The sequence below is a fragment of the Littorina saxatilis genome, linkage group LG1, assembly GCF_037325665.1.
Source record: "Littorina saxatilis isolate snail1 linkage group LG1, US_GU_Lsax_2.0, whole genome shotgun sequence".
Lineage (NCBI taxonomy): Eukaryota > Metazoa > Mollusca > Gastropoda > Littorinimorpha > Littorinidae > Littorina > Littorina saxatilis.
This window is the reverse complement of record NC_090245.1, coordinates 21,646,420-21,659,215: the sequence shown is the minus strand read 5'-3', so window position 1 is coordinate 21,659,215 and position 12,796 is coordinate 21,646,420. Positions and strand designations below refer to the sequence as shown.

At 44.6% G+C, this 12,796-nt stretch overlaps 1 protein-coding gene across 1 annotated transcript; it reads left to right on the top strand.

Annotated features, from left to right (window-relative positions):
* Window positions 1–1,638: 1,638 nt before the first annotated feature.
* Window positions 1,639–10,758, top strand: LOC138964581 (uncharacterized). The gene is made up of 7 exons (XM_070336573.1): window positions 1,639–3,706; window positions 4,312–4,532; window positions 5,443–5,562; window positions 6,340–6,512; window positions 6,871–7,289; window positions 7,591–7,750; window positions 8,382–10,758. The coding sequence occupies exons 1-7, from the start codon at window positions 1,916–1,918 to the stop codon at window positions 8,906–8,908; spliced, it is 3,411 nt and encodes a 1,136-aa protein (XP_070192674.1). The 5' UTR covers window positions 1,639–1,915; the 3' UTR covers window positions 8,909–10,758.
* The last annotated feature ends 2,038 nt before the right edge of the window (window positions 10,759–12,796 follow it).

The following is a 12,796-nucleotide window of genomic DNA, read 5'->3' as shown; positions in this document are numbered from 1 at the left end:
AAATATACGGACGTATGGGGGGGGGGGGGGGGGGTGTTCATGTTATGGTGACGTTTTACCTAACCCTTACACAGGTGCAAGGTAAAAAGACCCACTTCAGGTCGAAGGAGTGTGTGTGTGTGTGTGTGTGTGTGTGTGTGTGTGTGTGTGCGTGTGTGTGCGTGTGCGTGTGTGTGTGTGTTTGTGTGTGAGTTTTGTGTGTGTGTTGTGAGCGCCTTTAAATAATGTCTGTCTTGCTGTGTGTCTGTGATCATTGTTTTGGGACACAAATCCGTATTCAGAATCTTGTCATACACAAAAAAACATTCTTTCTTTCTTTATTTGGTGTTTAACGTCGTTTTCAACTACGAAGGTTATATCGCGACGGACAAAACCACTCTTACCTTTGCGGAAAACATGTTTTTATAGTGATCAAGACAATGAATTCAGTATCATGCAAAATTGCTAAGGAATAATGTAGAAAGTAAAATGATCTTGCAGAAATCAGAGATAAGCTTATAAGTGTAGTTATCCCCCCCTCTGCTTCTTTCTCTCTGTAAACTTGTAGGGCTAGTTATTTTTCGGTAACTTACCCAACAACCAAAATCACTTACCCAACAACGGGCCTGAATCCTCGATAGCTCATGGGTAGAGACTGTACACATTGTGGATCTACTTTTTGCGACTCAAAAGTTCAGAACACTCTAAAGTACAAAATATACATTTCTGGAGCAAACAATACAACCATACCGCATTTAAACCAGCAACTACAGGCTTGAACACATGAATCTCAATATAAAATCCATGAGTTTGGTTGTTTTCTGAATTCAGATCTGCCGTGCACAATCGTTTATCGCTAGCAAGATTCCAAGGAAAAGTAACTCTCATACTTTGTCTAGCGACACGAGTAGTTCCCCTTCCAGATTTCGGCTTCATCGACAAGACTGCAATCCGACGGTCAGTTTTCAACAATATTTCATTTTATAAACAGATCATACGCAATCAATTGCAAACATTTAATCAACTTAAAGAACATGCAGCGGTTTCATACACTATTTTGCCCCAGAAAACTTAACTTCATACAGTTTTTAACGTTGGAACACGGGTGTAAAACTTCGTCTGCTAGTCACATTCGAGGAAAGAACATTTTCTGAGCGATACCAAAACATGAACAGAACACACACTATCTGCCTTTACCGCCACAGCAGAATGACAACATAACTGTGTACTTGATTTTAGTTCAAAACATGGAAACTGACAAGAAGTGTTAACAAAATTGAATGATTTGCACGGAACTATACAACCGCGCATTAATCGATAGCCTGCGCAGGTAGACTGGTTGGGTGAATATGATTCGATCAAACTTTCGCACAAAAACTCCTCTTTTCTTTGAATAACTGAAGAAAGGAGGGATAAAGAGGTTACATACCTCGTCTCAGTGATTATCAAAAATAATGGTCTCAGTTCGCGGTCATGAAAAAGCTCGCTGAAGCTCGCATTTTTCATGATCCGCTAACTTCGACCATTATTTTTGATAATCACTGAGACTCGGCATGTAACCTCTACATCTCTGCAGAAATTGAACGCGTGCTATTACGTCATGATGACATCATTTTAGACGCGTGTTAAACGTGACGACATTTCCTCTGATTTCACCATGGAAGCGCAGAATCTAAAAGATTGCAAATCATCTTCGCTTTATCGCTTAGATTCAGTTCTGTAACAAGTTGCGAGGTTATGTTAGTTTGTGGAGCTGAAGAGTGTGTTTTGTTTACTTTCGCTGAGAACTCATCCCAGAAACATGTGCGCGCGTGATTCAGTCATTTTCACGACCACAAATCAAGAAGACCTGAAGTTTTGAAGGCTTCGTATCTTTGTCGAGATTCGACCTTCAAAAGTGTCTGCGTTTGCAGTTTTTTTCGTTGAGAATTTCGATATGTCAAGCAAAAGCCACGGAAAGTCATCAAAGCGAACTGCCACCACACCTCGCCGTCTGAGAAGTGGAACTCCTTATGGCGATACAACCTGTCAGCCTCCCACTCAGCCCAAAAAGGACAGCAAAAAGACAGTAAAAGAACCTCCCACACAACCATATCAAGACGACTCAGATGCCGAAGCTGCCAACGAAAAGGAGAAACCCACTAAGACAAGTAGGCCTAAGTCTAATTCTACACACCATGTAGAACAACTCAATCACCGATCAAATTCTCACTGCTCTTCTAGCTCGACTGTCAGTTCTCCAAAACAGTGCCAGAAAGGCCAGACGTTGAAAGCGATTCTTGAAAGCATTGAGACTAATTTCTCCTTGAAAAGCAAATCTTCAAAACGAAAAACTTTGAGGGATTTACTAGATCAGAAGATGGGCAAGGAAAAAGAATGCGTAGGGCAGAAATCTAACGCGAAAGAGCACACGAAACCGGCCGTGTCTGATAAAAGTAGCAACACTCCCGAAAACAACCACCACTACAAGAAGCATGTGGACAAGGATTCCACTAACGATAAAAAGATCGAGGAACACAAAAAGTCCGAGACATCTCCCAAACAAAACACAACCCATACACAAACCACCACGGACAGCAGAAGTTTTGCCAAAGTGAAAAATGAGCCGCCGGACGATTACTGGGCGATGAGACAGAACTACTCCGACAAGACAGCAAACAGGAATTCGTCTGTTGAACTTAGAATCAAAGCAGATGGCCCTACTGGAAACTCGGATGACCACAGCCAGACTTTTCGGATCAGCTGTTCACGACCAGAGAGCTCGGAGCACAGTCCGGGAGCTTCCCATCGCAGTATGAAGCCAGACATCGTGCTCAAAGTTCGCCCGCGATCCTCCTCGCTGTCAGCCCTCAGAGACTCCAAACGACCAGCGGAGGCTTACAAGACCACAGGCAGGTTTAATGGTTGTCTGGAGTCTCAGTCCACCATACTCTCCACCATCAGCCCCCTCAGTTTCAAGGCGAACTCCGGGTACAGTAACGGCGTGAAGCATCGCTACAACTACTCCAACTCCAACCTGCACACCCACGGTGTGGTTCTGCAAGACGGCCCCATCGTTCTCAAACGTGGTCTCTCCGTGGCCAAGTCCCTCAACTTTGAGCAGCTGGAGCAGCACGACGTGGTGGAGGAGAGTAACCTTCCCCCGGTGGCCAACACGGTGGAGCTTCTGTCAGAGCCCCACGACTACCACCATCACCAGCAAGCCAGCAAGGACCCGCCCTTCCAGCTGACGGACTACTCGTTGATAGCCAACAGTCACCATGTGGAGAAGTTCACCGACAAGATCAGGGACAGCCCCGAGCCGCCCGTGCTGGAGCCCATGACGCTCATCAAGACAGAGTCACGTCAAGACAGCGACGTGTACGGCGGTCTGTACGAAGATCGTATCGACTCCAAAGTCAAAGAGGACGCTGTGAGGCTGTGGGGAGAACCTGGTATCGAAAGTCTGCGATTGAACGAGAGACTGGGAGATGTGTTCGTGGGAGGAGGAGGGTGTTCCCCCATGGCGACAGTCTTCCCCACACAGGAGAAGGAGGAGACGGAGGATGAGGGGAGCAGTCGAGCGGAGGACGACGAGGGGGGCGATGACGACGACGGAGATGAGGATGTTGATGGCGTTGCAGATACGGACGTCCGACGAATCATCGCCAGACGAAAAAGCAAAACCCGTGATGACGGGGATTTCAGCTCTCACGCCGCCCCTCTTTCGGCTTCAGCTTCAGCTTCGGTAAGACATATCACCGTGTTTTGTCCCCTTCTTCGTCATTGGCTTTTTACTGCGACACATGTCATTTGTAAGGTACCGTATTATTCATTACCATCTGACCGTTTCCCTTTTCCTGACCTAATCTCTGTCATTCTTTGGTATCACTCGCTTCGACCTTCAACTGGTCAGTGTACGAAGGAAAGAAAGAAGAAACAGCAGAACAACCAATTGCTTGGACTGAAAAAAAGGAAAGACAACATCATTCATACTAAAAAGTTTCATTTTCCGACAGTTTAAATAACAATGCAAAAGTAACCATAATACTGAAGGCATCGTCCATATCACTTGCATGAGATAAATCATTGTTATGCTTTTTGTGTAGAGTAAGGCTGTATTACTTTCATAACAGGTGCCTATGTCAATGCGGAATTAAATCTAAAAACAAAATCCAGCCTGCACAAAGCATAGAAAGCAGCCAGACCGTTGCTTTACGGTATAGATTCAAATGGAAAGATTCTTTCACCTCTTGCATAGACAGATCTGTCGTTCCTCAAACAATCATTTACACGGAACAGAGAGTGCCTTTAACCAGAGATCCTTTCACTAACGATCTATGTTATGTTCAGGACGAAACTGGGTCACGACGCAGGCGCAAAGGGCGCCCTAGCCGGAAGGCGAAGACAGAGCGGAGATGGCAGACGGCAGACCTTTGCCTGTCCCCCCGGGAGGAGGAGGAGGAGGAGGAGGACGACGAGGAAGACAGGGGGTCCTCGACTCCCAAGGGGAAACATAAGAACCGTCACGGGAAATCAGTGTCCAAGAGTGCAAGTTTCAACACGAAGAAAGGGTAAGTGATTTTTTTCCCTGTCATGTAGCTTTTTCTTGAAACAAACTCTCTAGAAAAATAAATAAATGAGTGGTCAATTACGACCTTCAAGAGGTTTAAAAAGAAAAGTATTTATCTTATGTAATGTAAAATCATACTTTCAGGCTATTCAGCCTCAGGTTAGTGTCTCTTCCAAAATCTTGTGAACGATTTTCAATAATTTGGACCCAATAAAACTCACTGAATATTTTGGCGTTTAGCTTTCGAATGTTCGTCAGAGTAACTTTATTCTGGGTGTCTCGATACGTATCTGTGTCTGTTACCTTACTCCTCTCACCTCTGTATGTCTGTCTGTCTGTCTGTGTCTCATTCTATCTGTCTGTCTGTCTGTCTGTCTGTCTGTCAATCTGTCTGTCTGTCTGTCTGTCTGTCTCTCTCCCTCTCTTTCTTTCTCTCTCTCTCTCTATGCACAGTGTGTGTGTGTGTGTGTTTGTGTGTGTGTGTGTGTGTGCGTGCGTGCGTGCGTGTGTGTGTGTGTGTTTATATGTGCATTCGTGCGCGCATATGTGTGTGTGCGTGTGTGTGCGTGTGTGCGTGTGTGTGTGTGTGTGTGTGTGTGTGCCTGTGTGCCTGTATGCGTGTGCTTATGTGTGCATGCGTGCGTGAGTGTGTACGTTTGTGTGTGTGTGTATCTGTGTGTGTGTGTGTGTGTGTGTGTGTGTGTGTGTGTGTGTGTGTGTGTGTGTGTGTGTGTGTGTGTTACAGAGAGAGACAGAGAGTGAGATAGAAGAAAAAGAGATGGAGGCACAAAAAGAGAAAGAGACAGAGAGACAGTGACAAAGACAGACAGACAGAGAGAGTTTCTGTTTCATTTCGTCCGTACTGCCCATCCGTCAGAACCTTCGTAACACTCACTTATCTGTGTCGACAGCAGCGGGAAGAAGCAGGGTGACGCAGGCAGCGGTGTACGTCGTCCGCGGAAATCTGTGGACCTTGAAGCACTGTGGGCAGACCCTCAGCTCGACACGCACGCCTTCCTGCTCTGGGCCAGGTACAACTTGTTTCTCTTTTCACAATAACCCTGCTTTTTGCTTCACTTGTTCACACAGTGCAGTAACGTACTCTCTGTACATTCCCGCTTGCGCGATCTTCGATAACTGTATGAAGGAATCTCGCCATATATATGTATTTATTAATCATTTCGGAGACTGAGTTTGATGTTAGATTAGAGTATGCATGTTTTATGTATCCATACTGTACTGCTGTATTGTTAATTATCTGATGTTTTAGGATCCGTCACGTTTGATGGTCTGTATGTATATTATTCGTTTGTATATTTGTATTTTTGTTTCACACCCCTTCTATGGGGCAATGGCTTTGATAAAAAAACAGAAACATCCATCCTTCTATCCATCCCGCTAACGCGACAGACAGTTGGGCGACTCTACTAGCAGAACAGTTGTTCAACCACCAAAATCATACCTCCGTGTCTTGGTCTGCTGACTCTTCTTTCTTCAGCCCGCCTGTGACAGTTTTAGCGGTTTGTAAGCTTATTTTGGTCAAAGCATACTGTCTCTTTGTATGATCTAGATCTGTAGAGGATATTGCCAGGTACTTATGGAGCTGTCAGACGTTGGCGTTCTAATACGTTTGTTTGGCTGGTTAAAATATTTACGTGGAACATGGGACAAAACCTCTGGCAAGGGCAGAAACACGCGAAGATCATGGGTTTCCGACATGTTATACAGCGTGTTCACCTAAACACTTCTGTTATTTTTCTCCTTTGAAATCTGTCATGTTTGAAATGTGAAAGCTGACTTGTCGACAGTGAGAATCGGTGCGAGGTGGAGAGGCAGAACCGGGCGGTATCGGCGGGGGGAGTGGAGGACCTGCTAGCCACGCAGTGGCGACAGCTTCCCTTCTCCAGCAAGCTCCACTTCCTCTGCCGGGCTCGCGACGCCAGCACCGACCACAGCAAGTACACTGGTCGCAAACAGAAAGGTAACTATCAAATTGTTTGTTCTTAATTCCTGGGGCGACCAATGCCTCACACACAAATGCAGCAATAGTATACATGTAGTTGAAATACCTGTACGATGCTGATGTCCAAACGTGAGCTTATTTCTTTTCTGAAAAATCATTGCAGAGCATTTGAATAATACCAGCCAGTAAAGTTATGTTCCTCGTAAAAAAAGTAAAAACTTGGACAACAGCAAACCGCCCCTCCCCACCACTCCCACCATTCTTACACCAAGCACCTCGTGTGTATCTGTGTATGCATTGGCCTGCACGTCTGGCGCGCTGATGAATGTGTGTTTGCTGCGTGTACAGCTATGTTGAAGTGTTATTCCCCTCTCAGCAGCGGCAGTGCAGAAGAAAGACCCGCCTCCCACAGACGGACGCTCAGTGTACGAGGAATTCCTCCGCCTGCCCCAGGAACGGCAGAAGGACCTGCTCCGCAAGTGGCTCCGCTTCTTCCAGAAGATGCTGCCTCGCCTGGAGTACCAGGACTTCATCAGCGACTTCAAGAAGGCCTGCAAGAGTCTGCAGCTCAGGCCAGTTCCAGCTCGTCGGAAGAACGCCAGGCTCCGCAACCTTGACCCTTCGCACTACCACATGCTGTTCGAGAAGATTCGGGAGACGCGGCCTAGAGTGATCAGCGTGTACAACAAGCGTAAGGCGAGGGAGGAGGAGCTTCTCAAGCAGAGCTTCAACGCCATGATCCGCAGGCTGATATATGGCCAGCCCTGGCCTTTCGTGCGAGGCTGTCGCTCCAAGGTCAGTGTACGAGATCTGCTTGTGATGTAGATGATGTATTGTAGTGCTGATTTTAGACGTTGGCTTTGTTTTGATGTAAGCTTCTTCTGTTACTCATTTGCTAAAATGACCCTTTTATGTTGTTTCTGCAAACGTTCACAGACAGTTATTCCTATACACTATTGACTTGTAGACGGACACGAGTGAGCCCTGATCATGGAATACTTCTCTGAAGTAGACCTATTTGATATTTAAATGAATAGTTATCAACGGGACGCGGAGAAGAAGACGTACGGTAAGATGTTCCATGACCTGGTTGCAGCTACTGGGGGAGCTGCTGAAAGACATTCAGCAATTGGAAGTGGAAGAAGTTCTGGCTCAGATCGACCTTCCTCTGACCTTGTCTGCTGACCTTCCTGACCCATTCACTGCCAAGGACCTCACTGGCCCGGGGTCTTTGACCTCCGACAACGTCGCTACAGGTAAGCTGAGTGTCTTCTGCTTCAGAGGAATGCTCAGTGTTGTTGATGTAAGCCATAGCTTCTTTGGCTGGTTTATTCGTGAAGTAGAGCTCATCAGCTTTTGTCTGCTCTGGTGTATTCATTCTATTGTAATGCGGCTAAAGAAACGCTTGAAAAGAAGAAGAGGTTGTGATGGGCATTAGGCCAAAAAAAAAATAGGTGTGGTTACGGTAACATAGCCAAAAAAAATAGGGTAGGAAGGTAGGCAATAACTTTTTTTTTTTTTAACTTTTTTTTCTAATGTGTACAAATTAAACCTACTTGACAGGGAAATAAGTGTGCGACTCGGGCGCTTTCGCTTTCATTGCGTTTTCTGCACTCGTTTACTTGGTTTTTTTGGTATTTTTTTGACAAATGTAATAAAAAGTTATAGGGTCGGCCCCAAAAAATAGGGTAGGTCGGGTTACCGTAACCACACCTATTTTTTTTTTAGGCCTTACAATACGAGGTCCTTGAAGATATATAATTACAGAAACTCTGTGTGTGACATTCTTGTAGTTGAAGTCGTATTGCCAGTTAGTATATATATGCACTTTGAAGATCCCAATAATAAGAACTGGCATAGGGTGAACAAGCAAATCCTTTATTTCAGACTCAGGATCAGGAGATCCAGGCCACAGTGCGACAGGCAGCAATGCGCACGGCACCAGCACCACCATCAACAACGGCACCAACAAAGATGGACACCAAAGGAAAGGATCATCCACCTCCACGGGCACCACCACAATCAACAACAACACCATCAACAACAACAGCAACGGGAACAACCCTCTGTGTTCCTCGGCGTGCACCAGCCCTCTCAGCCTGTGCGGCGGTCCTGCAGGCGACGCGGAGCTCCCCGACAGTCCTTTCGTGCTCAACGTGCTGGACGGTCTCCGCCACGCCGCGGACATGCCCATCCTGGACCAGAAGTGTCTGGACTCCGTCTTCCTGGGTCCCCCCAGTCGCTCCCGCAGCCAGACCCCGCGCGACACGCAGTTCCAGAACTCGGCGACCTACAGGCGGACCTTGTTGTACAAACACATCCAGCCCTTGTTGGACTCCCGTGGTATGCCTCTGCCCTCCTCCGCGCTGTTTCACTCCCACAGTGCTCAGTACTTCTACCCTGATGATAGGTAGTTTGGACAAGGTTGTCCGTGTGTCGTCGCCATCCCTACCCCCTCCCCCAAGTTTCCCCCTTCCTATGCACACACGCATGTATGCTTGCACGCACGCGAACTAACTGTCGCGCACACTCACACACACACACACACGCACGCATACTCGCACATTCGTATTGCTATCTCTTCATCCAATATTACCCGTACTCCACCCCCGACCCCCTGAAGATTCCGCCTTCCTAAAGTGTTCCCCCGTCCCCCATCACGTCCTAATGGCTTCATAAATTGTATTGGGCTTTTCCAGTCGGGCAAGGTGAGTGCAAGTTCAGAGTAAATATGTAGGGTCTCGAAGGAGGGGAGCAAATTCTAGCCAAACTCGTGTGAACAGTTATGCGTTGTTATGTCCCTTGCGCATTTGTTCTTCTCTCCTCGTTTTCGTGTCATTCTTCTGCCAGTTGAAAGAAATGTGGATAACTTTTAAGTCTGTTGATACTTACTAATTGTCACCAGTTTTTGTTCTTGCCACTCGTTTATTTCAGTGATAGTTTGTATTCTGTTGTTGTATTACAAAAGAATCGTTTTCTTCTGGAAGCGATTATATTTTTGCGAATGCTGATGACCTTAATTAAGCTTGTTATTTGAATCGCTTCCTTCTTTGCTTCTAACAGACGATTTATATGTGTTTCACTATGCTCATTTCATTCGGGGTTACTGTTATAGCAGTTGTTATTCTTCTTGTTACGTTGTTTTGCTGGTTGATATTCTCAAGTCAAAAACCGCAGGCATGCGAATCTAAGAGTTCGGAGCTTAGAAAATGACATAATTTTTCACGATAACTAGCAGAACTGGATAAAAAAAACAAAAGGCTGTAAAAAGCTAGTGCTGAAAAAGCTTACTGCTCCGGTCGTAATCGCCTTACTTCTCCAAACTATGCACCAACTGCTTGTTTCTCGCAGTCACAGATTCTAATGATTAAAGATACCATCCTCCCCGTGTAAACTGTGCCGTGTGCACCACCACAGATCTGCCCAGGTTTTTACACGAGAGAAGAGCATCCTTCCAGATGGACACATACCAAAACTCAACGGTCTGGCTGATTCAAGTGCAACAAGGGAATTCTTCGTGGGAGGTGTCACTTTCAAAATTAATTCATACAAATCTCATTTTACAAAGAAAGTATCAAGGCTATTGGTGTCCAAGGCAATGGAGGGAGGATGTTGTCACATGTAAGATTCTGGACAGATATGTGATGATGCACAATCATGGTCGCCTATACGTGAAGGCTTGCAGCTTTAACGAGCAGAGAACAGCCTAAGCGCTCGCCTGTGGTTTTAACACTGTGATGTCACGATGTGGCTTCCTGTGCAATAGAGGAAGGAGTAGTTTTACGGACATTTACTGATTCATTGTGATATCGTTTCGTTACCCGTCATGCAGTTGACGGTGATTTTGTTATGAGGCCTGTGCGTGATTATACGGGGGACGATACGTGGTGTGACGCATTACGTTGTTTGTGTTTCCATTCGAGTTGCAAGTCGTTATTGTTATTGATGTTTTGTGGAATGTTCTTCGCTGCTGCTTCAAATATGGTGCTTTCCAGTTTGGTCTTCAGCCAACTCTGTATTTATGCCTGAATGAAACTGATAGTTATAGTGTTTCTGTATGAAAACATAGCCATGGAGCTGCTGCTGATACTCATTTGTACAAGGTTGTTGAACAATGATAATTATAACTAAGATATGATATGAAAAGGCGCTGGGCGCTGATTTTCTTTTCTCGAGTTACGTGACGTCACTTTGGTACCTATTGCGTTATTTGATTTGATGACGTATGCTGAAGGTTTTATTAAAAGGTTTGTTTCATGAATAATGGTTTTGACGGTTGTGTGTGTTTGTGTGCTTGCGTGTGTGTGAGCGTGCGTGCGTGCGTTGGTATGTTTGCGTGTGTTTGTATATATATGTGTGTGTAAAAAATGGAAGGAATATAATGGACCCAAAAAAACACGTCTCTTACCGCGCCAAGAGCTATCTGGCTATTCAGATTTCAAACGGCACTGTTTGGGGTAGCGTTTTCTGGCTGGGATTACTTCTCTTCTTTAGACTCAGTCTGTGTTGATTTCCGTCGTACTGTTCGCCCTTGAGAGGAACTCGTATTTCTCGCGCTGCACAGAGTTTGGTTTTGGAGTTGAATATAGGGGAAAGGCTCCTAATATGGACCTGCTCCTAATATGGACCACCTCCTGTTCTGACAAACTAACGGCGCTAGAGCGCTCAAAACAATTCCATTCGCTTTATTCACCCTCTCTGGATAAGTTGCACATGTCAAAACAGTTGCAGAAACACAAACCTCAAAACCGTTAGGCTTTTTCGCTTATTTTTCACTTTTGGCAGCGTTCACTCTAAATTTGCCGCCTAAAACGGACTCGTTTCTGTCCACAGCCAAAGCTTTCATAACACAAAAATGGCTATATATGACAGCTAAGACAGTATTTGTTACATTTTAACAGTGTGTACCCCGAGTTTCTACTGCAAACAAAAAATAATAGCAAAACCTCAAAGTATGTGTGAGTCCCCTAATATGGACCACCTTCGACACATCGAAGAAAATAAAAACTAAAGGCAATTTCAATTAATTCATTAAGAAGCTTGCTGAAAATAACCTATAACTAGCCCTCGAGATTTCAAAAAAATATAACAAATAGTCTTTTTTGGGGGGGAAGTTGATAATTTCACTTATTTTAACTCTGTTTTTGATAAGCTTTTTCAGTTTCCTGGTGTGCTTCAAATAATGCTCTCATCAACCCGAAACAGCTAAATCTAAAGCATATTTGAATTAGTCTGACTTGCACACTAAGTTGTATCATGTTATTATGAAGTATAGGGGGCTTTTTACAGTGATTCGTGAAGGCCGCTTCACTGGTCCATATTGGGCGCCCAGGCTCCTAATATGGACCATTTGTATTTTTTTTCTGTATTTAATTTTTGCTGAAGGTCTATCAAAGCTATTTTACTCTAATTAGGCCTAACGGTTAAACTAAGAAAGAAGGACTACCAACCACAAAATGAAACTTCTTCGCAAGAAAACAAGCTAGTTATCAGCAATAAACAAAAAGCGGTCCATATTAGTGGCCCTTCCCCTACATGGAGATGATAATACACACGACGAGTGCTTTGGAATTAGTGTTTGAGCGTTCTATTGTTAAAATGTAAACGCTGTTTAGGGTAGTCCTTCCAGGCAGTGTATACTTTCCAATGGGCAATACAAAAAAGTACGCTATGAATGCGTTTTAGCCATGTACAGCACCAGAGCACGGAATGTGGCATGTGCATGCGTCAGCTAAATTACAGGTTTTACTTCTTGAATTCAACGGGTTTTTTTATCTGCTTTGACGAATGCGTGCCCATAAATAAATATATGGGTCACCTTTTGTAACAAGCTTGGTTGTGGTTTTTTTTGCGAAGAAGTGTCATTTTGTTCTTGATAGTTCTTCTCCCTTTAGTTAATCATTAGGCCTCATTAGAGCGAATTAGTTTTGATAGACATCCAGCAAAAATTAAATACAGAAAATTTCACCGCTGGTCCATATTTAGGAAACTGGGCGCCAAAAATGGACCAGTGAAAGAGGCCATCACGAATCATTGTAAAAAGTCCACGACACTTCAAAATAACATGATACAACTCAATGTGCGAGTCAGACTAATTCAAATTTACATCAGATTGATTTGTTTCGGTTCGATAAAAACATTATTTGAAGCACAGCAAGAAACTAAATTTATCAAAAACAGAGAGAAAATAAATGAAATATCGAGGGTAGTTATAGAGTTACATGCTATTTAAAATAGTATTTTCAGCAAGCTTCTTAATGCAAGACTGAAAGCAGGTTTTTTCCTCTTCTTTTTGTGGTCCA